The sequence below is a fragment of the Blennius ocellaris genome (assembly GCF_963422515.1).
Source record: "Blennius ocellaris genome assembly, chromosome: 2".
Taxonomy (NCBI): Eukaryota; Metazoa; Chordata; class Actinopteri; order Blenniiformes; family Blenniidae; genus Blennius; species Blennius ocellaris.
Genome location: NC_137651.1, coordinates 26,764,244 through 26,788,919, shown reverse-complemented (window position 1 = coordinate 26,788,919; position 24,676 = coordinate 26,764,244). Strand labels below are relative to the sequence as shown.

At 45.5% G+C, this 24,676-nt stretch overlaps 1 protein-coding gene across 1 annotated transcript in view; it reads left to right on the top strand.

The window, feature by feature from the left end:
- The first annotated feature begins 623 nt into the window (after positions 1–623).
- Positions 624–24,676, top strand: part of cdon (cell adhesion associated, oncogene regulated) — a 38,483-nt gene continuing 14,430 nt past the window's right edge. The window contains exons 1-9 of the mRNA XM_080512998.1: positions 624–1,080; positions 13,839–13,972; positions 15,186–15,464; positions 15,960–16,106; positions 17,149–17,292; positions 17,389–17,679; positions 17,777–18,046; positions 23,105–23,379; positions 23,886–24,060. Coding sequence (XP_080369124.1) covers positions 13,900–13,972; positions 15,186–15,464; positions 15,960–16,106; positions 17,149–17,292; positions 17,389–17,679; positions 17,777–18,046; positions 23,105–23,379; positions 23,886–24,060 — 1,654 coding nt within the window. The 5' untranslated portion in view covers positions 624–1,080; positions 13,839–13,899. The remainder of the gene's footprint in view (positions 1,081–13,838; positions 13,973–15,185; positions 15,465–15,959; positions 16,107–17,148; positions 17,293–17,388; positions 17,680–17,776; positions 18,047–23,104; positions 23,380–23,885; positions 24,061–24,676) is intronic.

Here is a 24,676-nt window from a genome sequence, read left to right as displayed (position 1 = left end):
CAAGATGTTTAAACAAAAATGTGATATAAAAAAATAATAATAGCGGACACAACACAACGCACTGAGACCTGAGCTGAGATATCAATGATGCTGCCATGAAAGATGCTCAAACTAACCTCAATGCCACGCTGTCATGTAAAAACGTGCATCATGCAACAGGTTGTTGTTTTCACTGTATTTTACCACAAGACAGAAAACACTTTAAAATCTTAAACGTCAAGGTCATTGCGCTGCTGTTGAATGTGTCCAATGTGTCTGATACAGATATTCTCTGCAAATAAAATGAATAAAACGCAAGGGAAATTAAAAAAAAAAAAAAAAGTAACGTGATTACAGTTTGTATTTGTACTCACCAGTATAACCATGAGTGATGACGCGCTCAGGTGAGTGTTCGGTCTGCAGGGACGGGAGGAGGAAGTTGTTTTCTCGTTAGGTTGTAAAAGTGGTTAATGCGCAATGTGTATGGTTGACTACCCCCCTCCTTCTCTCTCCGTCCCTCCCTCCCTCCCTCCTCCCTCCCTCTGCAGGAGCTGCGGGGTTGTTGGGGCTGGGACATTCCTGGTTTGACGACCAGCCATGATTTGCTGAGCAATTCGACACTGGCTTCAAAGATGCGTGTGGAGGAGGCAGCAGCGGCGGCGGCGGCGCGAGACGCGGAGACCGAGTTATAATAACAGTCGGAGAAAGACGCTCCGGCAGAAGAAAGGAGGAGAGATCGCGGACTATTTTTTTTTTTTTTTTTTTTTGTAATTTATTTATTTATTTTTCTTCGGGCTTGAAAGTTTAGGAGTTAAAAAAAAAAAAAAAAAAAACCCAAACAAACCTCCGGAGAGCAAGAGCGGGGGTGGTGGTGGTGGGGGGGTGAGTTGTCGCACCTTGGGTCTCCCGAAGACTGCGCTGCGTTCTCGGCTGCGGGACGGTCGCTCCTCCAAGCCTCCGTCCGCGTTCCTCCTCCCGTCGCGCCGCACTCCCAAGCCCGTTTCTAATGGAGGGCCGTGCCACGCGGATTTGCCACCGGGAGAATGCGTGTCGCTGCTGATTCTCCCGACGCCTCGCAGCCTTTGCCCTCCTGCAAGAGAGGTAAGACGGAGGAAGGGAGGGAGGGAGGGAGGGGGGAGTCGCGCGGCCGGCCGCTGGAGCCGCTGGCCCGGGGAGCCTGCGCGCGCCGCGCCGGGCCGTCTGTGGAGGGTAGAAAAGTTACTAAAGTTGGATTAAAAGCCGAATTCCCTCAGTCGTTTTCCCCGACATAGCGTTGCGTTTTCCTAACTTGAGCCGAGCGGTGAATGGGGGCGCCCGTGTACATATAATACCATAAATCCACACATGAACCATACTTTTAATGGACTCGTTACAATTTAACTACTATACATTTTCTAGATTACTTTCTCCTGACGGTACGGCTTACTGCACATTTCCCTCTTTTATTTAGTCTCCAGATTTCATTCTAAGCCATAACTGGAAAGTTTGTTGTTGTTTTATTTCTCTGGCTTTGTTGTTTCCAACGTGAATGAAACGCACAAGAAAAAGCCTAAATATTTGTTTGGTAAACAGTTCCACTTCCAGTGTACTCTCCAAAACAGATGGCCTGCGGCTGCATTTCTGCTTCCTAAAGATGAAAGAACTTTATTTATTTATTTATTTTTAGAAGTATGGCAAATAACTCCCTCCTCTTAACACACTGCTGTCACCTCCATAAAAGTGGTGTAAAAGCGTTTTTTTATTTTTTTGTTTTGTATGTGCTAAAGTTATACTTTTACTGTATAGTGGATCCGCTCCAGGTGCCAACTGTCAGCCACATTTACCACTGAGCAGAAACATGGTGGCTTAGACTAATATTTGAAGTTGTGTGTGCACGTGTGCGTGCGTGTGTGTGTTTTGTCCAAAGACAGAGAGCCTTCATTGTTTCAGATGAATCCCCCAGAGGGTGTCATAAAATGTTGGTTTGGTAAATCAGTGTTAGTGTTGCTGTGAAATCTGGCAAGTGCACAAATCACGGTGCAAAGCGAACACACTGTGGTACCTGCCTGCTGGAAGCCAGGCCAGGAGCAGCACACGTTGTACACAAAGAGCAAGAGACACTGCTGGCAGACAGGGGGGGGGGGGACCCTTTTTTTTTTTAAACCACTTAGAAGAAAAGACAAGAGATGTGTGAACATAATTAGATCAAGATCATCAAACAGTCTTTGTTCCCGTCTGCTCGGTTTCACATGTTCCCGCAGTCAAACTCTAATCTTTCCAGAGTGGGCAGTTTTCCAAAAAAACAAGAGATATGGTTGAAAAATCACCAAAACTCGATGCTTGCAACGCCTGACTGGCTGCACAAGTGTGAGCAGGAGCTGGTTTCACTGAAACGTCACACTTCTAGAAGTCTTTTAACTGTGTGATATCACCGACATGTGCCAGATTCCACTTGGAGTTTAAGCTTGGATCAGTTAGATTTAGATGGAGAGAAACGTGTGTTTCATTATTGATCGCAACATGAATTATTCATGACATTTAACCAGTGATAGATGGAGTTTTAAGAACAGATTAAAAGGTTTCCATGTAAAAAAAAAAAAAAAAAAAGGGCAGTAGTGCCTGTGCAAGTAATGCATGTGGTGTTTCTTCTGTCTGCCCTCGCCCTCATCATCATCATCATCATCATCAGATCAGAGCCTCGCAGACTTTTGTTTCATAGGGGTGACTCTCGGAAAACTGCACACTTGAAAGTTATCGGGGACAAAGTGTTGAATCCCTCTCGAATGCGTGACATCCAGTCGGTGGGACACGCACGGCTGCTCCCAGATTAAACACTTTCAAGTTCAAACAGTTGCTGGCGCATTGTTGCGTCGGTGGGAGGACAAGGAGACACTTCCGATGGCTTTCAGATCCTCTCAGTGCTCCTCAATATCGGGGGAGCTTTTGACAAGGGCAGAGAGAGATTTAAGGCTTTGTGTTTGGGCTGAAGAGGCTGAAGGCGTTCCCTTTTTAAAGGAGCAATCCAGGGTCCAAATATTGAATTATTGAAAGTTTTTTCAGTCGCTACTTTTACATTCCTTCCATTTTAAACTATTTGTGATTTCATATATTTTCTCTCTCACTACACATATAACTGCATTTCATCCCGGTTGCCTCTTTTGAACACAGAAAAGCTTCTGCAGTTGGAGAGAGAGAGAGTTAACGGACGATTCTTAACACAAATTGAGACAAGAACGAGCATAAAATGCCAAAAAGTGCTGGATTTCAAACTGAATATATTGTTTTTTTTAGCACAAATACCTGTGTTTGTATCACCGCTGTTGCCACGTCTGGAAATTACGATTGAATCGGACAACGGCAGTCGCAGAATCCCTTTTTTTTCTGTGTGTGTGTGTGTGTGTGTGTGTGTGTGTGTGTGTGTGTGTGTGTGTGTGTGTGTGTGTGTGTGTGTGTGTGTGTGTGTGTGTTTGCTTTCACAGTGTTTTTAGGAGGAAATTAATAAACCATTAGTGGCCCGGCTCTTATCAGACAGACCCGAACAGAGCACAGCCGTGCCATTAAGAGAGCTTGAATAATGTTTGAGCCATTAGGGTGCCTGTTAATGATAAACACATGTTGCTGGAGGAGAACTATGTTAAGTGGGCAATTTCAATGTAAGCATGTGTAATGATACCAGCCCCTGCTCTCATAATGGCTCTCTTGATTTCTTCTGATGCAGTGTTACTGCCCCAAACGGCATATGCACCGATGATGACAAATTGTTGTGGGCGAGAAGCAACTGAGGTGGCACACAGGTGTTGCTCATACCACTGAGGCTTTATTGAGGGTAAAGGCAAAAAACGTGAGGTCACATATAGGTTAAAATCTTGTGGATTTGGCATTCAATTGATTTTACAAGTTGTTGTCATCAATAGCAAAACTGCCTGATATTATCTTGGTGTAACATCACAGTTTCTTCCTGTTGTTTTGAGATTTTACATGATTTGATGTTTTCTCACAGATGTGTAGATTATAAAAAGAAAGAAAAGACTCCTACCACGCAGACTTGTGCGGTCAGACGTTCAGCTGTTAAGAGTTTCAGTGATGGATAAATGGACGGAGGTCTGCCTGAGGTGAGCGTGGTGAGCAGAGGGTGTGCCTCAGTGGGTGACTACAGTATATTTTGGGAACCTCCCACATTCTCCCATTCTTCTTATGAGATACAGATTTGAGGCCACGATGCAAAACCTCAGCCGTGGCCATGAAGTGAATTGAAGTGAGTTCGAAGCCTAAATCTCAACGTGGTTCGCGTGTTTATTTGGTTTCGCACTACAATCCGTCATATTTTTGCACCAAAGAGATCAACCGACGGAGAGTCCTAAAACTAAAACTTGAGGGAAACTGTGTGACGCAGCCTTGTTGCTCTTCGCAAATCTCTTCTTGTGAACCCGTCTCGCCCTTACAGGGAAAGAAAGTCGAATTTAAAGGGACTTTTTTTTTTTTTTTTTTTTTTATGATTGGCATTTGACCTTATGAGAAACCGTTCCCCAAACTGAAACCTGGCTTGTGTCTTGACTCTGTCCTTTGACTCCCATTGCTCAGGGATTGAGTCATACTGCAGCGTTTTGTTTTTTCTTCCCATTTTCTTACTGCTGGCCTTTATTCTGCAAGCTTCAGCTCCCATTCGTCAAGGATAGACTCAGACCTCAGGCCCCATTAGATGGACGGAGGAGAGATTTGGGCAGTGCCCCAGAGACCCCCCCCCCCCCCATGTTAGAGGAACCAGTGAGTGCTGATGGACAACACCCAGCAGCCATGAGCAGGGGGTTGCTGGGAAAGATGGGCAGGTCACAGAAAGGAGTCTGGGCTCCTGCAATGTGCACCCTTTAGCTGCAGCAGGGACAAATGAAAGACGCCAACTTTCCACCTCTGCAAAATGTATTCCGGGGGACAATCTGCGAGTTGAAGTGGGTGAATCGAGGTCACGTTGAAGCAGGAGCTGAAAGGTGTCGCTCGGGTTTATATGAAGCCGTCATTCGCATCACCTCTTATCTGCTCTGAGCTCCCACTGTCATTATTTTAATGACAGTGTGACTCTTGACAGACAACCCAAAGGGCATTGACTCGCTTTCCCACCCGAGCATGTTTCTCCAGGAGGCAAAGGATTAGCCGCGCGCTTCCTCGCCACCCTGTGATGTCAGAGGTGAGCGGACTGTAGCTCGACGTGCACACCGGCTTTCAACACACGGCCGTACCGAGTTTCCCCACCAAAAAAAGAAAAATCAGAACCTTGAAGGACCTGAAACTGGATAACAACTTACGAGGAGATTTGAGAAATGAAACGAGAAACATCAGGCCATAATTGTTAAGACAAACAAACAGCTTTTTTTTTTGTTTTTTTTTGTTTTTTTGTTTTTGAGACCAGCAGAAACAGATGTTTCCAGCCAGCCACTGTATGGCAGCGGGACGAAGGCCGTCCTGGCTGGAGATACGCAGTTGGAGGAGGTCTGCTTCTTCTCTGGACGTGCTTTGCGTTTTGCTAATGTATTGGAAACACAGACCTCCTCCGCTATATGTGTATATATGTCTTCAATATTGATAAGAGAATGTAAACCAAGACCACACGCGCTGTCCAGGAGGCTGCAGAGGATAAAAATGCCTTGACGGCAGATGGCTGAGCAGTTTGTCTTTTTATATAATTCACGTAGGTCTGCTATTAAATGTCGCTGTAGATGTAAGACCAACAGACGACTGTAGACTGCAAAATACTGTGCTGCTTGTGAGCCATTTGATGAGTCTTTTTTTCGGCTTTATGGTTTAAGGGCTGTGACTTTCTGTAGTTGACTTTTATTTATGAGCTCATAATCATTTAAGGGAGCGCCTTTTGGCTTGTGCAGCTACAGTATATGTGTGTTTTAACGTGAGGCAGATCACCACATGCATGACTTGAAAACAAAAAGTTCATCCCAGGGGTTTGGCGTGGAGTTCGTACAAGATTTTGCCCGGGATTCAAAACAGCTATTTTGTTTTTCCCCTCAATCGTCAAGCAAATGCAGGATGAAACCCATTGTTCTGCGGCCTTGTCTCATGTCATTTTCTTCATGATTAGTCAACCCCAGGGAAGACTTGAGCAAGTGAACTTGTGAACCGAACCCTTGCTGACAGCTCGAGCAGCATTTAAGAGCATGGGAGGGGATCCCGCCCACCCCTTTTTATTTATTTATTTTTTTGCATCCTCAGTGACTTCCTGTTTGCAAGATCAATTTCTTTTTCCTTTCTTGTAACTGACCCTACTATATACGTCTGCCTCGGTCCGTCACCTCGGCGCACAGGCCCCAAGAGTTTGGCCCTTTTTTTCTTCTCGAAACTGCGAGTAACCACAGCTTTCTATTTCAAATGTTGAACCAATAAGTCACATCTGACATGGGTTTTCTGCGACCCAGAATGTGTGCGCTGTTGAAAAGCTAGCTCAAGGATCAGCAAGACTATATTAAGGCAAAACTAGTGGCTGGCACTCCCCTTCGGCTGACAAACAGGCTTCTTGTTTGAAGGGCTGTTTTTCTCCCAGATCAGAGTGTGAGGCAGTGTGGGTACTCGCTGCAGCCGCTGTGGTCGTGGGTGCCATTTTGGGCCTTCCTTGCTGCAAGATGTGGACCTTTAGGGAGATGTGGAACCCCATATTTTTCAAAAGTAAGTCAGGGGGAGGACGTTACAGTTTGCTCCAAGTTCCTGTTCTGTTCTTGCTGTGCTCAAAGTAGATGCAATTGCGATGGACGGAAACACATTTCTGTTTTTTTTTTTTTATTGAGTCAAATAAATGATTGTTGATTTTGTGGCGCTCCCGTACAGAAGGTAACACACACAATCTCACAAAGTGCTACATTAGCATAAGCTAGGGTTTCGCTCTCGCTCTCTCTCTCTCTCGCTCTCGCTCTCGCTCTCGCTCTCGCGCTCTCTCTCTCTCTCTCTCTCTCTGCACTGTTTTGTTGTCGTCATGAAGTTCTGTTTCTCTTGGCATCATCACAATGCCAACATCAAAGAAAAACTCAGATGATGCGTGCATTGATATTTTACCACTGACTTTTTTTTTGTGATTATTCGATTGCCGCACAACAAGCGTGGAGTGTTACGAAGAGAGTCGGATAAACATTTAGACAGACTAAATAAAGCATTTACACGCTCTGTTTGGGAGTGCATATTTATCTTTTGGTCCTCAAGCTTGTTCATATGAGTGAGCCGGTTTGTTTGTTTGGGTTTTCGCAGGAGATCTGTTGAATCGGTAAAGCAGACTAATTATATTTAACCTTTTTTTTTTACATGTGTTTGTTTTTGTGCTGGCTGTGGGCTGCACATGCAAGCCTCTCTGTCATCAGTCCTCCCCACATGAATTATCAATTGCCGTGACTCTATTATACTCTCAAATTCAATTAATCACTCAGAAAAATGGAAATACTTGTACTTCCTTTCACATGCCCACTGAGGGACAAACAAAGAAGGAGCAGACATACTGGCTTGGTTTTATTTGTAGTTTAACAAAACAAAACAAAATCGGATTATCCGTGATGTTGTACTGATGCTGATGTACAACCAGCACCAAAACACAACATGCACACCTGCCTGATCAACATGTGCTATACTGTTAGCTATTATACTATAACCTATAACTATTATAGGTACATTTTTACTAACTCACCAGATCAACCAGCATAAATAATGGAGGAAATCGTGCTCCTCTAGGCAGGTTTTCTTTTCTTTTTTTTTTCAGCCGGGCGGTTTTAAATTCTGCCTTTGCAAAACCGAGTTTCTTGTTAATATCTGTTCAAACACCTTGTCATTTTGTTTTTGTTGCACATGTTTGAGATTTCATTATTTAACGTATGTTTGAGTTTGGAAGTGCTCTTGGTTGGCAGCCAGGGACCCATCAGGAGGAGACTGAACAGAAACTGTTGTCTGCGTCTTTGCAGTGTGTTGCGTGGAGACGCAGGCGGTGAAGGAATCCAGGAGAATTGGGGAGGGACAGGGAGGCTGTGCACAGGAGAGGTTGGGGGGGGGGGGGGGCTGGATCTGATCACTCTATGCCCAGAGTTCATAACCCACACAGCCACGTTTGAAAACACAGATAATATCTCCACTCTTCCAGAAAAGGTGGACATTTTCAAATTTTTAAGACATTTGGCAAACAATCACTATTCCCTCCCTTGCACCAATGTGTTTTCCCATCATCTCTCTAATCGGGACTGATAGAGGAATGTGAATCTGTGGCCTCCTGCCCCGGTGCCACGGCTGCACAATCCCAGCTCCCTTCTGGCTCGCTGTGATGAATCAGACTCTTGGCACATGCTGGAGATCAGTGTTATAACACACCCTGCGGGCAAGAGGGCCTTCTTGTGCATTCCTCCTTTCCATCAGAATTACCTTTTCGTCTGAGCAGACGTTCCCCCGTGGACTGAAAGGCCTGTGAAATCATCTGGAAGTGCCCAGGGTGCTCAAACAATGGGGAAGGGTTGTTAGTTACATGCACTTTGCAAAAGGTCTCGAGGTGGCCTTGTATGGTGGCGATACCCGGGGATCTGTTTCCAGTGTCCGAGGCTGCTATTGAGTTTCGCCCCATGGTTAATCCCGCTGTTCAGGACCTTGGGAAACAACCATACCTCTCTACCCTCTTGTGTCTCCCCCTAACAGATTCCCAGGAAAAACAAGACATTGCAGAACAATCGCCAATTAAGATGGGCCTTGCATACTGTACCATTCAGTCCCCACTTTCTCTCTCTCTCTCTCCTCTATCTGTCTTTCTACCCCCTCCTTTTCGCTGTACTCTAGGCTCTCTGTTTGTGTCCTCGGCCAACAAGCCTCAGGGTAGAATTAGCGCTGTCTCCCAGGTCCCAGCCCTGGCACTTTGGGAGGGTCAGACTTTGGTGAACGGAGGCAGTGTGGGGAGGAGGTGGGGGTCTAGGGAAGGTGGGGGGTGTGTGTCCTTGGTAAACAGGGCTTTGTGGGATGTGACTGTCTGATCCCCAGGGGCCTCTCCTTTCATCCCTTCTCTGGTCTGATCCCACACCGAGGCAGTGTAGTCTGGATCCAGACTTCAGTGGGCTCCAGGACCTGGTCGACCCCTTTAATCACCTTGCACCTCCCGGACTGCCGATTCTGTGTCCTGCTGCAGACAGATACATGACGTGTCTCCACAGCAAGTCCTTGAAGATGTATCTCATTTGTGCAATTTCACACAGCTGAAATGGTTCATCGAGGAGCTTTGCATTAAGTTACTGCAGGATCTCGGATTCAGACGAGGGCAGTCGTTTTGTCTTAAGGATCCACTCCAACTCTTGAATGTCATTCTGTCCTTGCTCCTTACTTGTAAAACAAAAGGTACCCCTCTTTTTCCTGTTAATTCCCTCAGTTCGTTCCAAGCCATGTCTCTCTTTTTCTCCTTTTCTTTAGCTCTCTCCTCTTCTGTCTAAGTCTGTCCCACTTTTGATAACATCTCAATCTTTAATCAGACAGAGTTTGGCCATACCAGAGGCCCAGTGTTTCCACTCATTAGTTTCTCTGTGGCCCCAGGCTGCCTCAGTGGACTCACCCATACCCATACAAGAAACCCATAATGGCCCCTGAGAGTCTGTTCTATCAGCAGGCTCTTCCCAAGTTTCTGGGCCGAGCTGAATGCAGTTGGGCTGAATCATCAGTCAGTTCTGGCAGACGTGGATGCCATTATCTGTGTGGCTCTATATCTGAGCCAAATAAAGACACATAAGAAAGGAGTTGGGGTTTGGCAACTTTTCACCTCCCTATGAACGTTTCACCTCCTTTATATGTCCGTCTCAGTTTACTCCTCTCCCAGAAAGCTTTTCTTTCTATTTTCTCTTATGCATCATCCCATCTTTTGTGTGTGTGCGTGTGTGTGTGCGTGTGTGTGTGTGTGTGTGTGTGTGTGTGTGTGTGTGTGTGTGTGTGTGTGTGTGTGTGTGTGTGTGTGTGTGTGTGTGTGTGTGTGTGTGTGTGTGTGTGTGTGTGTGTGTGTGTGTGTGTGTGTGTGTGTGTGTGTGTGTGTGTGTGTGTATCTGAGGAATGTGTGTGCTGCAGATCCTCTGTCAGTGAGATGTGGGGCGAGTGCAGACAGGTTTGGGGTATAGCATGTGAATCAGCTTCAGTGCACAGGTCAGATTAGACCATCATACCAGAGAAGACTTGCTCGTTCTCCGACACCCCCCTGATCTCTTCTCCTTCATGTCTCTATCTCGAACAAGAGGCCTCGCTCCATTTGGGGAATTTTGTCTTGTTTCCTGCTTTTCCACAACAAATCCGATTTTTTTTTATTTTTATTTTCTCTCTGCATTCTTACATTTTTTTGGTATTGATTCCCAACACAGTCAGGATCCGTCAGCTCCATGATGTTTTCTGTTGACTTTCATTCAGCTGTGCAGTCTTGTGAAGTAAAGAGGCCAGGCCCCGGCACCAGTTGTGACCTGTTCTTCCTCTGCCCTCCAGGTCTTTGATGCTTCGCCGCATTGCCTTTGTCCCTGTTTACCCAATATGACAAGGATATGGGCCTGCCCCACATGGGGGCAGATGGGGCTTTAAGTAGTTCCTGCGGAGAGGAGGCCAAAAAAGAAGTGCAGGTGCTAACCACCCCTGGTACTTGAATCCCTTTCCCTTCCCTGAGGGCAGCCTGTCAGTGTGTTTATTTTCTCCCGTGTCATCACCAGGGATCCCTCTTGTCTTACAAGCGGATAGATCGTTCTATTCCTGTTTCTGAGTTTTGTATTTCTCCCTGGATAGATAAATAATGGTGCTGCTCCTCAAACACTGTATATCCTCCGGAAGGAAGCGTGACAGATAAGGTCCAAAAAAGTACAGAAAACTTCATGCGCAAAGTCGGTGAAGTGTGTGTGTGTGTTTTTTTTCTCTTGCTTTGTTAAGCCAGGTGTCAGTCAGACATTTGCCAAACATACATGGGTCAACCCCCACCATTCCCCTGAAAAAATAGCAACTTTTCCACTTGAACTCACTGACATTCACCTCATTTATTTTCATAAACTGTCCCTGTGTCTGTGTGTCAGTTTTCAACGGCGCACAGTTGTTGTTTTTTATGGTGGATGTCTCCTCAATTTATCGCCGGCGATCCTGCCTTGAGCATGGCCATGCATTCATAGCATAAGTGCAAAACCAGAGTGAAACACAAGATCAGAGTTGGGATTGGAGAAAGAAATCTGGAACACAGATTTTTCTTTCCTCTTCCTTGAAAGCAGTAAAACCTGAGAGTTTGGAGGGAATAAAGACAGAGGAGGGAAAAGAGGTGGAGATGGCTCTCAGGCTGATCAGACTTCATTTGACAGGGACTTCCGCTTTGTCAAAGGGCCACTCCAGCTTTTGTTTGGGCGTCTACTCTGAAGGAAACAGACTTGCTTCTCCATGCTGCCAGTGTTGCCAGCATCAGGACGCGTCCTCTTGATGGCAGATACAAGATATCCTCACAGTGTCTGTCTCCACCGAGGAGGCTTCATGGTGGCGGATGTCAGAGGAAAGCCAAACTGATAAGGAGCAGGAATGATGCCCTTGTGTTTCCTCGTTGCGCCAGATCGATGGGGCAGATAAGCAGCTGTGTGTGTTTACACAAGGGCATTCAGTCGGAACTTTAGTGCCCAGCTGGCCCCCCTGCTGGGAGGACCAGACCAGTTGTAATAAGAGAGGGCAAGAAAAGTAGGTAAGGAGACGGAGAGTTACTGGATCAGCTCCGGTTTTATCATCATGACTTGTGCCAAGTATACCCCTGCCTGCATTATCATGGCACTGTTGTTATTATTGTAATTATATATCATTATTCCAGCAGAGAGAAAGATAGTTTCCACTGATGACATGGGGGCAGTGTGCAGGGCCTGTTGCAACTCGTGGGATGGAGAAAAGCCAGGCCGTAAGATGTGGGTTTGATCTGCCTGAATGAGCATGCACACACTAAAACTGAAACCTCAAACGCAAGGCCCACGCTACATACATACATTATATTTCCCAAAGCTAAAAGTGTCCATCGTATGGTGGGTGGGTTCAGTTCATATCTGAAGGGAAAGCGTCTTAACAAATGTATCATAGAATAATTTGTGCCAAAAACACAAAAAGGAAAACCATGAAATTGTGTGTGTGTGACACAGAAAAAGCCAGAGATGACCTCCGGGGGCTGGTCCAGGGCCACCAGACACCCGCTGGTTCATCCTCTTGCTCTGCTCTCTCCTCACCTCTGACCTCGGGGTGAGAAGGGGGCGTGAGCCAGGAGCCAGAAGAGTTTATTATTTCCTGCTGCTTCTCTCCTTCTCCTCTCGGGATGCCCTCAGAGAGTGTGTGACAGAAAGTCGGCGAGATGAAGGGAGTGAGAATGAATACATGACAGAGGCGTAGCAATGCCACAACACTCAAAACGACCTCAGAAAGTCTGCTGTCCTGACATTTCAAGTAATTAGCGTTATAATTTGACTCTGTGGGCTGAATGAATAATTTGACATATCATTTTAACTGGACTATCAACACTTGGTTTAGTCCTGCCTTGCAGGACGGTGTACAAAATCCCAGAGAAGAAAGGAAAGCTGCAGCATGTAGATACAATTCAAACAAATATTGCAATACTCAAATGTCACCTGAAGCAACATTCGCTTCATTTGCCGTGTGTCCGTTTTGGTTACTTTTTTGGTTTACAGTCAATACAACTGCACAAACCTGCTGATATGTGTGAAACAGAAGCTCTTTAGCTTATTCATTATTATGCAATTATGTCATTGATGAGAGTTAATGTAGTTTCTGTAATCTTTTTCACGAGGGGTCAAGAAAAATTATTTATTTTGTTTGTTAATTCATAATCAGTTGAATATTTGGCAACATTAATACACTTCTGGTGAAGTTTATGAGCAGTTTTCAGATTTGTATGACTGCAGGAACCAACATTACAAACTTCGCTTTAAACCTGTGCCGGGGCTTCTCAATGGAGACTTTTTCACACGTTGCTCACTTGGATCGCATTTTTTTTCTCACCCGATTTTCAAACCATATTGCAGCCTGAAGAGGAGGTTAACCAAATTGACCCTCTGGATTGTCGAGCAGATGAAACAATGTTCAAGTTGGCGACTGAGGTTGGGGAAACCTGCTCGGCCTCAACAATCCCACCCAGGCATCACGCTTTTTAATTTGACCCACCCTTCAGCCTCGGTTGGCCCTTCCGCTAATGTCTGCGAGCCACCGAAGCGCCAGCGTGAATATCACAGCTGGACGGCCATTGTCCCTCCGGCCTCGGCCTCAAACCCTGGTTACCAACCAGGAACCCGGGATCAAAGCTTGCCTGGATTACCCTTGGAAGGGGAAAAAAAAAAAAAAAAGGAGGAGGAGGTGCTGCGTGGGGAGGGGGTCGGTTTGAAAAGGATAGAGGAATGCTCCTAATTACGTGCCCTCCACTCCTTTTCTGTCTCTCCCTTTGGCTCTTCTCCGGTCTCCCCGTGTGCGTCTGGCCTGCACTTCAGGCTACAGTGAACCTATGAGGAAGCAACACAGTGTGACAAGAGAGTGATATTAAGAGTGAGGCGACAGTCTCTCCACAGCTACTCCATTAGCGGGAGACCCCGGCGGCCCGGTGGGAGAGAAGCAGGCAGAGAGGAGGCTGGACATTCCAGCTGGGCACAGACACTGCAGGGGTGAGGAGAGGGGTCAGGGTGGAGGGTGGGAGGTGGAGATCAAGGAGTGTGTAAAGAGGATGTGTCGTGAAGATTAGAGGGGTTGTCGTACAGGATTCATTCGGGGGAAATCGAAATGGAATTCCCTTCCAGCTCGGAACCACTAAAAACATGCCGGCCGTTGTTTGTTGTCCTCCGCCCCGGTCTGAAGTGTCTCCTTCACGCTTGTGTTTTTTTTTTTTTTTTCCGCAGGTTTGCGGACGAGGGCGCGCACACCGCGCAACACGGCCGCTGGCAGGGGTCAAAGTGCACCATGGACAGTGGCCTAAGGGTCCTCCTGTCCACTGTGCTGTGTCTCAGCCAGTCTCTGCTCATAAGCTGCTCATGTGAGTCCCTGCCTCATTGTTGCTTTGAACAACGCTGCCGTTTTCGAACCGCACAAACCACTATTTTGATATCCCACCGAGTGAAATGATTGTTTAATGACGAAGGCGTGGCTTGCGGCGACGACTGCACAGGGATGATGGCTAACTCTGTTTTTAGCTGCCGAGTTGGTTATCCTAATGTACACCGTCCAACCACAAATTAACTCGGGGAACAAAATAGTAATTACAGCCTGCTGAAGGGGAGAATGTTGTTTCTCCCAATTATTCAAGACATTAAAAATCAGCTTAAATTAGCAAAAGCATTTGTGAGCATGTTTCGAGTTGTGTGAAAATAAACTCTACTACAGGCTTTTTCAGCATGGCGTCAAACTTTACAGTATTATTTCAATATCTATCAACCAGCTCAATATCTATCAACCAGCTCAATATATCTACTCTTAACAGTTGATAATGTGAAAGAACTTTTACATTTTCTGAAATTGAATGAAAAAAGAAATTCATATATCACTCTGAACCATGAATATTGAAGATTAAAAAGCTTTACGGTTTCTTAGACATTTCCAAATACATCTCTCGCAAAGGTTGGGAGTCAAAAGAAAGTATTTGTACTTTGATTTTCAGATTTTTCTGATTTATTTATCAACTTTTCGATTTTATTCCCGACCTGCAGACACAAATATCTGTACTGTCGTGTTTCTTGGTATAAATTACAGTTAAAGGATCAAATCAGCTGATGGTAACTGTTATTGATACTGAAGCTATGTAAATTGACAAATCTAAGATTGATCAAGTTCCTCTTTAAGTTTAAAATAAAAAAAATAAAATAACCATAGAGCTTTATATAAAGTTCAATCATGTTGTCAGTTTTTTCTTTTCTCATTTACAAATTGAGTTTCTAACTCAAAATTGTATAGAAATTGATCTGTGATCAGTGACATTGTTAATGATTGATCTTGCTGACAGAGTGTTACAATAATATTGGTTGTGTATATGCGAGTACACGCATACAACCACAGCTGCTAAAAAGGTTGACAATGCTTTAAACATTTTTTTTTTAAATTTCATGAGTAGAAAGGTTGGATTGGCAGTTTTTACCTGTCATAAAATGTTTTTTTTGTTTTAAATTTCAGTTTAACCTTCAGCATTCCCAGTTCTTTCAATGAATGCGTTTCTTCAGATTGTGTTCAATTCCTTCTCTCTTTTCTCCTCGCAGCTCAGTCCCCCTTTTTCCGCACTGAGCCGACCTCCGTGGTTCAGAGTCGAGGCTCTGCCGCCCGCCTGCGATGCTCGGCGAGTCCTTCATCGGCGGTGGTTTCCTGGCGTTTCAGAGGCCTTCCGCTGGATCCGGACACGCTGCCCGGCGTGGAGCTCGGCGAGGGCTCCCTCACCATCTCCTTCCTGGCGCCCGCCCACGTCGGCGTCTATCAGTGCGTGGCACACTTGGACCACAGGCGGGCCGTCGCCAGCCGCCTCGCCCGTGTGTTCATAGCGGGTACGGATACAGAGAATTACCGCGCTTCAAAGCATAAAGGCAGGAAGTGGCCCTGAGAAAAAGGAAAGCCATTTTGAGAGCGCTCAACACTTGAGAATAATGCCTTTCCTCGGCTGCCTGCTGCTGACTGGCGGCCGGGAAGGAAGCAGTAGGACTTTTTTTTTTTTTTTTTTTTTTGATTCAGGCAGCCTTCCAGATGCCTCTTGACCAGCATCCTTAATGAGCCTTGGGTTTTCCTGTGTGGTGTGTTATGTCCCTGCTGGGATGCTGCTTGTGTTCTTGGACATCACACTAAGAGTTTGACCCTGATCCGACTCTGTATCAGGCATGAGTGGAATCACTCACTGCAGCAATAAACAAACCCCGCCATCCAACACAAACAGTTCAACTCAAGTGGTGCTTGTCAGGCTCCCGAATCTCAGAGCATAACGCACCCCCGGTGTTATTCAGTGAATGCAAGGTTGACCAAAGCATGTTTCTTTTGTGCGCTTACAGAAATCTCAGAATATAAGGATGGCAGACGGCGATCTTTATCAGCAGCTGAAGGCAGCGCTGTCGTCATCGAGTGTCCTCTACCGCACAGTGTCCCTCCAGCTCTTCCCAGACTGAGAATACGAGGGGACTGGGTGGAAGTGTCAACAGGTATATTTGAAACGAGAGCAGAAATATGTAAAAATGTAAAACTGATCAGGAAAAAAGGCCCATTGATAGGGCTGTATAATATCTATAGCTGGAATAGTCGATCATTGTAGGGAATAATGCAGAATATAATACAGATTATAAAACCAAAGAAAAAAAAGTTTGCTTCATTTATCTGTGTAATTTCCATGTAGATTTTATAAAGGTATTTTACTGTTCAATGTTTCTATCAGATGTTTAGTCTTCAACATATTAGAAATACTGCAGTAGACAGATGTGTCCCACAAATCTAATGATAATCATGAAGAAACCGGAAAATATTCACATCTATGAAGATTATTTAAAAGAAGATTGGCTTAAATGCTTTAAATCTTCTGTAAGTCAATCATGAAAGTAATTGTTTGTTAAGTTTATTTTAATATTCTCAATTTCATTACGGTCATTAGATGTGAGAGTAATGCTGGTGTTTTTCTTTGAGCTTGTATCTCTACTTGATCCTTCTATTTCTGTAACTGCTATCATTATGCTGCTTGATTATTTTGTTTATATTGAGAGTTCATCTCTGGGTCCTCTTGTAAACAGCAGTAACTTGACACTTCGCTCAAACAATGAAGTCATGTGCACTTTTGGCTTTAATGTTCATTACTAAGTTATACTCTGGACCGTCCGAATCCACGAACCGACCCGAGGACAATTCATATTTTTATGCAGCCAATTGACTTTTCAAGATCACATGAAGGAAATCCTAAGTGACTGTAATGAAAATATTTGATTCACAAATAGAAATATACAGATCTAAGGTTATTGAAACAGCCATTTTGTCAAATTTCTGACTGTCACTTCAACCACTGAAAACAAAATAATCAACCTGCATATTGAGAGCAGTTACAACCTCTTTACAGAGATAAAAAAAAAGGAACACATAAACCAATAATTGTCTTCATTTAATCTTTTCACGTTTATAAAACTCTTGCAGATATTGTGGGATTATGCCCGTGCTGCTACTGGAATCACTCTTTTCACGTCTTTTTTTTTTCTTCCCCAGATGACTATTTAATACTTCCATCCGGCAACCTGCACATTCGCTCGGTTTCAGCCCAGCACCAGGGCATGTATAAATGCGGTGCAGTGAACCCTGTTACCGGGGAAACCATCGTGCAGCCTCACGGCACTAAGTTAGTAGTCAAAGGTCAGTCTGACGATTTGGGATTTGTGACATCTGGACTGTAATTTGTCATTTTTTTTCCCCCTTCATCCCATTAATATATTTGTTCATTTTGTTTAGAGTCGGACCCTTCCTCCTCAGTGCGGATAGTTTATCCCGCCAACCCAACGACTGTTTCGGCGCAGCAGTCGCAGCCGCTGACGCTGGAGTGCGTGGTGTCGGGGGGTGGTGCGCCGGCAGCCAAGTGGTTCAGGAATGGCGACGAGGTCACGCTGGATCTGTCCCGCCAGCGGCAGCACAACAACCTGGTCCTTGTGAGCGTGGCGAGGCGGGATGAAGGCAGTTACACCTGTGCTGTGGAGACCGAGCGGGGGCGGTTGACCAGCGCCAACTATACTGTGAATGTTCTCGGTAAGAGAGCAACACAGGGGAAACGCATCGTGGCGACGGCTCGCCGCAGACAGTCAGGGGGGCTCTTGTTGACGCTTTCCTTTCTCTTTTCACACAGAGCCTGTTTCTGTTACCGTGGGTCTGGCAAACCAGCTCGTCTCTCCCGGCTCCACCGCAACTTTTACATGTGAAGCAAAAGGAAACCCTCCGCCCAACGTCACCTGGCTCTTCAACGCCGATGCCATCGGCCCATCGCGCCGCTTTCAGACGTCCGGACCCTCGCTTGTTATTACAGATGTGACGCCGCCGGATGAGGGAGTGTATCAGTGTCTGCTAGACAACGGGATCGGCTCGGCGCAGTCGTACGGGATTCTCACGACTCAGTCAGGTATGCAAACAATCAATCGTCTTTTTGTTTTGTTTTGTTCTGGGGGTTTTTCTTGGTTACGATGGCCACAAACTTTCTTTTACACAAGAGCCATTAATCCATTTTTACACCAATCAGAGGAAACGGCAGCTGTGAAAACATTTCTACTTGTGCATTTCCGTGATTCAGTTTGGAAATCTTTCAAGGCGGCAGTTGGCTCAGCATTAATGAGACGCTCCACCTTCAGCAAACAGCAGCTTGGTGAAATAGTAACAGAGCTGCTCCTCCGTGGAGACAAAAGCGTTGGATAACGTTAATGCTGAACACTTTGACCTTTCTGTTCGTGCCGTTGTCTGCTCTGTCAGTGGAAAAGACTCGGGAAGTACAACAGTTGGTTACAATGAAGTCCCTCACTCTGCGGTTTCCCTTCACACATGTAAAGTAAACACTAAACCTAAATGAAGAAACCAATAAGGAATAACCTTAAGTTTAAAAAAAAAAGAATATAATTATAAAAGTGCATTAGTTGTTCATATTGTACAAACATTCAGAGGTTTGTCCAGATGCAGTTTCCTGTGTCTGTCTCACGTTTTGAGTTTGGGCTCAACTTTTCCCTCCGTCGTGAGTTTGCGTCGGGGACGCCGCACGCCTTTTCAGAAGCTCCAGGCAAACGCTGCCTTGTGCGAATCACTACCCATGAAGTGTTTTTGGGTCCGGTGTCAGAAAGGGTTAAGGCATCCCACCAGATGGGCTCTGCGCGGGCCTGCACATACAGTATCCGTGGGGAGTCCTGGCTTTGTGAGTGTGAATGTGTGTGTTTCCCCTGAGAGCTGGTAGGGGAGGCTCGGCCAAGGCCGCCCTCCTCCTGAGCCTTGAACTGAGCTTGAGCGTGAGAGTGAGCTTTGTGCACACCGTCGGGGATAAGCCCCCGGACGCTGGAATGCAAGGAGTAGCCGTGGAGGGTTATGACGAGGACCAGACCACCCAGCTGTCAACATCATACACAACTGCCTTTTATTTATTAACACATCACTCCCCCCTCCCCCCCCCTCCTCCTCCTCCTGTACACCTCCTCCATTCGTCTCCCCCTCTCCTCCCTCCCTCCCTCCCCGGCCAGTCCGCGCCAAGACCCCATTCCTCAGCTCGGCCCCTCTATCTGCACAGTGATTAATGCAGATGCATGTGGTACACGGGGAGTACAAATCAGGCTGGGCCGCGCCGGTTCACTGCTAAACATTTGCTCTCTTCCACAAACCTCGGGAGGAAGAATGAGAGTTCATATCTTTCGCGGCGGACCACCTTTACACACACAAACAGAAAGCTGATAAGGAGGATCTGCCGCACAGGGGTAAACACACTGTCCTGTCCTGTTTGGGCTCAGTTTTCGTTTTAAGCACCAAATACAGGAGCGGTATCAAGCGCCCTTTGCTCTCGCTGTAAACGGTCCCATTGATTTGTGAAGCGCAGTCCACTTGTCGTAATTCATTGCAAACACTGATTTGAAACATGTTTGGGTTTATCTTTTGGCTCGGTGTTGTTGATTCCAGTACCATGGCAACCCGGCAAATTGGGATTCGTCGCTGGGAGGTGTGGTGTGTGTTTTCTGTCCTACGCTCGTTGGCTTTGTTCCGTTCTGCACACACTGTGCCGCACTGAAATGACAAATACAAGGCAAACAACTTTCTTTTTCTTCGGTTATTCAACCAAATATTTAATAGAATCATTGCAGGGCTGCGTCATATGATTATTCTCTATATCGTTCTTTTAAAGTGTCAGAAAAAAATGACAAACCAGTCGATCCCGAATAATCACATACACTCTAAAGTGACTGTTTTATCTTTTACAAACCAATCCCCACCTCCGAATCATGTTTCGCCTCTCAGCATAGAATGATTAATGCAAATTGAAGTTAAGAAACAAAATGGGAGAGGATCTAAGTTCTGTACATCAGGAGGCAAATGCATGGAAGCCACACACAGAGTGGAAATATGAAAATACTCAATTGTGACTGAAAAAGTTTGTTCGGATTTAAATACAAGTAAAGATCTTAAAGAGATTCAAAGGTTCTGATCCAGTGGCTGAGCGCAGTTCAGACAGGTGAGGAGAGGACATTTACATTAACGTACATTAACATGTGATTGTTTTGTAATGTCAATCTTTTTTCTAAAGAATGCACCCAACTCACTAGTTAATTTACATATTGCACATTAACTGTAAAAATAAGCCAAGCAACATTTTAATGTGATCTACATTAGTGTGAGATTAACATTGTGCAGCGTGACTTTGGATTTGCCATGTAAATGGTATTTAAAATATTTATTTGCATGTTTTGTAGCTTTAATTGCTTTGAGGAGACAAATAATTTTATCCCACGCAAAAACAAGAAATCTAGCAACACTGATTTTGATTTTCTATCAAAGTTTAACAGTAGAAAATACTATATTCCCCCCAAAATTTCTTTTTTTAAATATTTAATGCATTTCTTCTAAAATGTAGTGTTTTGAAGCAACTTGAATGAGGAGCTTCAGACATAAACCAGTTTGTTTTAGGTCTGAAGGAAAGAGCTTCATTTCACCAAAAAAAAATCTCAGGTGGAAAAAGTTTTATTTGCTGCTCAATTTCTTCAGAGGCGTCAAAAGTGACAGGACGGGTTTTTACCTCGTGTGTACCTCTCATTTCAAGTTTCGGTGGATAAATTCATGTAAATTACTTTACGAATTCACCTTTGAATTTTGGCTTCTCCAAAAAAAAAAACGAAAAGAAAAATTAAAAGCGAAGCGGAGACCACATGATTGATTGAGCCATCGGGGAATCGTCGTCAGTTGAAGCACTTCAGATGGAGATAATCAGTGAGGACTGGAGAAAATGCAGCCGTGGCTGTCGTCTCTGCTGGAAACCCTTTGTGATTCACCATCACATTCACTCAGAGGTGCTTTTCCCTAATGGGCCGATGACTTGGACGTACCTACCCGGCAGAACTCTGAGCAGGTGTAGCAGCACAGAGCTCTGTCTCTTCCTCCCGGTGAGGATGGGGAGGCCTCCGTGTCCTCAGTCGCCTCCCCCCCGCTGTGGAGCAGGAGCGCTGGCTGTGGTTTCTGCTGTGGGGGGGGGGGGGGGGGGGGAGTGTCGTTAGGGTTCGAGTGCGCGGAGGCCTGGACGCAGTGCTGAGGTCTGATTCTCTCCGGTATTTTAATGGCTGGTGTGTGGAATGTGCGGCAGCTGGCCGCGGTCCCAGGATCGGGTCTAGTGTTACCAGCTCCAGGCCTGTTTGTTTTACAAAGTGAACCGGTGCCGCGCGCACCGAAAACAGCCTGAAACCGGACCCGGGACCCTGCAGCGCGCCCCCCCCCCCCCCCCCCCCCCCCCCCCCGTGACAAGCCGCGCTGCCTTAACCTCTCTGCTCACTTGTCGTGGGCTTTGATACTCGTTTCCAATGCGGCCTGACGTCAGCTCTGCGCCTCGAGGTCGAGCGGTCCGGGCTCTCCTGGGCCAGGCTCGGTGTCTTGCAAATACCTGTGAAAAGCGTCGCCAGGATGCTGCCAAACCAGCGTCGGCGGCGTTGAGGCCTGCATGAGTTACCCAGGTGAACCGCCACGGATTGAATTTGACTAAAACAAAATACGACGCAAACGCCCATTTATCTTGTTGTTTTTCGCAGATTATTAAAAACTAACTGAACGTATAAACCCCCTGGTCCCAGCTGGCCAGAGCGGCCTGTGCACATCTGGGGCTGCTCTGAGTAACTCTGTTGCCATGAGATCTGTTTTCAGCGCTTTGTGCATTGATCGAGGTCCGCAACTTCGATTTGCACCCAAACGGAGGAAACTAAATATGGGACACAGAAAATGTTGTTTTGTTTTTTGTCTTTTCTTGTACTTATAAATGATTGGTCAAGTATGACGTGCAGTATGAGGCGGGGGAGCAAAAAATGCGCATTTTAAAGATGAAAAACAAGAAACTGAGTGTAAGTGATTGGGGTTTTTAGAGTACACTTTAGACTTTTGATTCCCAGGCCTGATCTCACACACACACACACACACACACACACACACACACACACACACACACACACACACACACACACACACACACACACACACACACACACACACACACACACACACACACACACACAGACAAATTAGTCTGAGGCTTGCCTTACGACAATGTTTCAAGTAGCAGGGCTTCGTTTTTGCATTTCCGTTTCAGAAAAGTTTCACGCATTAAACGTCAACGTTTTGAATAAGATGTTCGTTTATGCAAAACGGCAGAAACGCTAGTAGGTGCTGTTGTTTGTTTAATGTAATTGCACGCTCATGCACAGAGAACAATGCGCGGTGAACATGAGTAATGGCGAGTACGCGGACATTCGTATGGACAGACTACCAAGTTGGATTGTTATTCCAGGTGACTGTCAAAATAAAACTACAAGTCCCAGGAGAAAATGGACTGGGAGTCTTCACACGCTGGAGGCCGCCATTGTTGTCATTGTATATCTACTTGTGCATGTGCAGAAGAACTATATGCTATAACCATGGTGCACATGCACAGAGGCAGGAGCCCCAGCATTTCCAGAACGTTTTTGTTTTCGAAAAGTTGCACCATTATTGTATAAATGGACCCCGAAAATGCAACTAAAGTTTTGCATTGTCACTTCAAAACCTTGTGCGTACAGGGCCCAAGAAGCACTTCAGGTTAGTCCGAGAAAAAAATCCAATTCCGGCACAGGTCAGCATTTATTCAGCTGCACTGCAAGCGACAGTTCAAATCAAGTCCTTCATTGGTCACACACAACAATTATACCTCGTATAATGTACAGTGAAAGGTTTTAAGTACTTGTTGCGCACAGAAATACCAGTTTTTATGAAATGGAAGAATAAAATTGAGGCACACGAAAGTTAAAAGATGAATTTTATCCCGGCCGTAATCGGGCGTCACGATAACTAAACGGTCATAATCTTATGGCTGATTGTTGTGGTGATATTTGTGCTAAACCTTGAGTTTTGTGTTTCAGTGTTTGCACCTGATCTGATTTAGAAGTAGAATTTTTGATCATCTTTGATATTTCAACCCTCACAGACCTGCAGTTTGACTCGACCGCCGGCGCGCTGCCGGAGGCGTCGCCATCGCGCCACCCCATGCAGAGCGACGAAGGCCACGACCGCTTCCTGACCGAGGACGAGGCCGCCCCCGTCAAGCTGCCAGCCAACCGGAGCGGCGACCGTCCGACGCCGGAGGCGCCGATCATCATCAGCCCTCCTCAGACTCATAAGCCCGACGTGTACGATCTGGAGTGGAGGGCGGGGCGGGACGGAGGCAGCCCCATCAACGCATATTTTGTCAAATATCGAAAGGTGGGGGGAGAAACAAAAACAAACAACAAAAGCTTTTCATTTTCACCCTGAACATTTTATGCCTTTTTCTTCTTTTCCATAATGTTTATTTTAGGAAATCACATGCAGATCATCAAGCATCTCACTTGTTGCCGACTGTAGAATTTGTTGAATTTGATGTGGGAATCGGTTGTGAAACAGATTAGCTTTCAGTGCTAATACCTTGGCTAATCGGACAAGCCGAATCCAGGGAGAGAAAAGCATTTTTGATTAATTCCCCAAGTAACCAGTTCAGTTTTCTTTGCATTAAGGTAAAGTAAACTTTCAAACTTAATAAAGCAGTAAAGAATGAGCAACTTTCACAGAAGTAGTCTGGATCTGGATTCACGTTAAAAGACAAACTGACGCTGTCATTAGAACTGTGATTTGCTTGAGACTTCAAGCATTTAAAGCTACCGAATTGTGGCGCTTTCTTATTTTTCTCACTAGTTTTCATTGTTGTATTTTTATTTGTATGTTCCTGTCAGGTGGATGAAATGGGAACGTGGGTGGGCAGTTGGCACACGGTTCGAGTCCCCGGCAGCGAGAAGAGCCTGCGACTGTCTGAGCTGGAGTCGTCCAGCCTGTACGAGGTGCTGATGGTGGCTCGAAACTCTGTGGGCGAGGGTCAGCCGGCCATGCTCACCTTTCGCACGGGCAAAGGTCAGTCCTACCTCCCAAAGATTAAAAAAAAAAAAACAACCAAAAAACCACTAAGAAAATACAGCTGCATTCGTGCGGCTCCTATCAAATTACATTTTTTGCATTGGAAGATGCGACTTCGCGATTTTCCCCACGACAGATTTTCAGCTGCCTGAAGTGTCAACAGTAAATGTCAAGTTTTGGTGTCGGCTCCTCTGAGTTGAAGAGCATCTGGTTGTTTCTGGACACCACATTTCGCGTTGACATTCAGCAGACATTTAGGAAGATATATATATATATATATAGCAGAAACATGCTTTTTTCTGCATTGCATTTTCCATTTAATGGCATAAAAACTGCCTGTTTTTGGTGCTTCTAACTTTACGCTAACATTGTGATCGTGGTTTTTGAAAGACGAGGCTCTATTCTAAATAATATTTAACTGTCGCACTGATCCAGATTAAATTAGTTCGTGTTGAGTTCATGAACGCTGACATACTTTATCCTGCGTTCCTTTAAAAAGTCTGCTTCCATCAATTTGAATCCCAGACAAACCCCACTGGATCAGTCATGGTACTTGACTCCGAGGACATTTTCTGTGTTTTTGGGACAAAAAAAAATAAGAATGACCACAGAT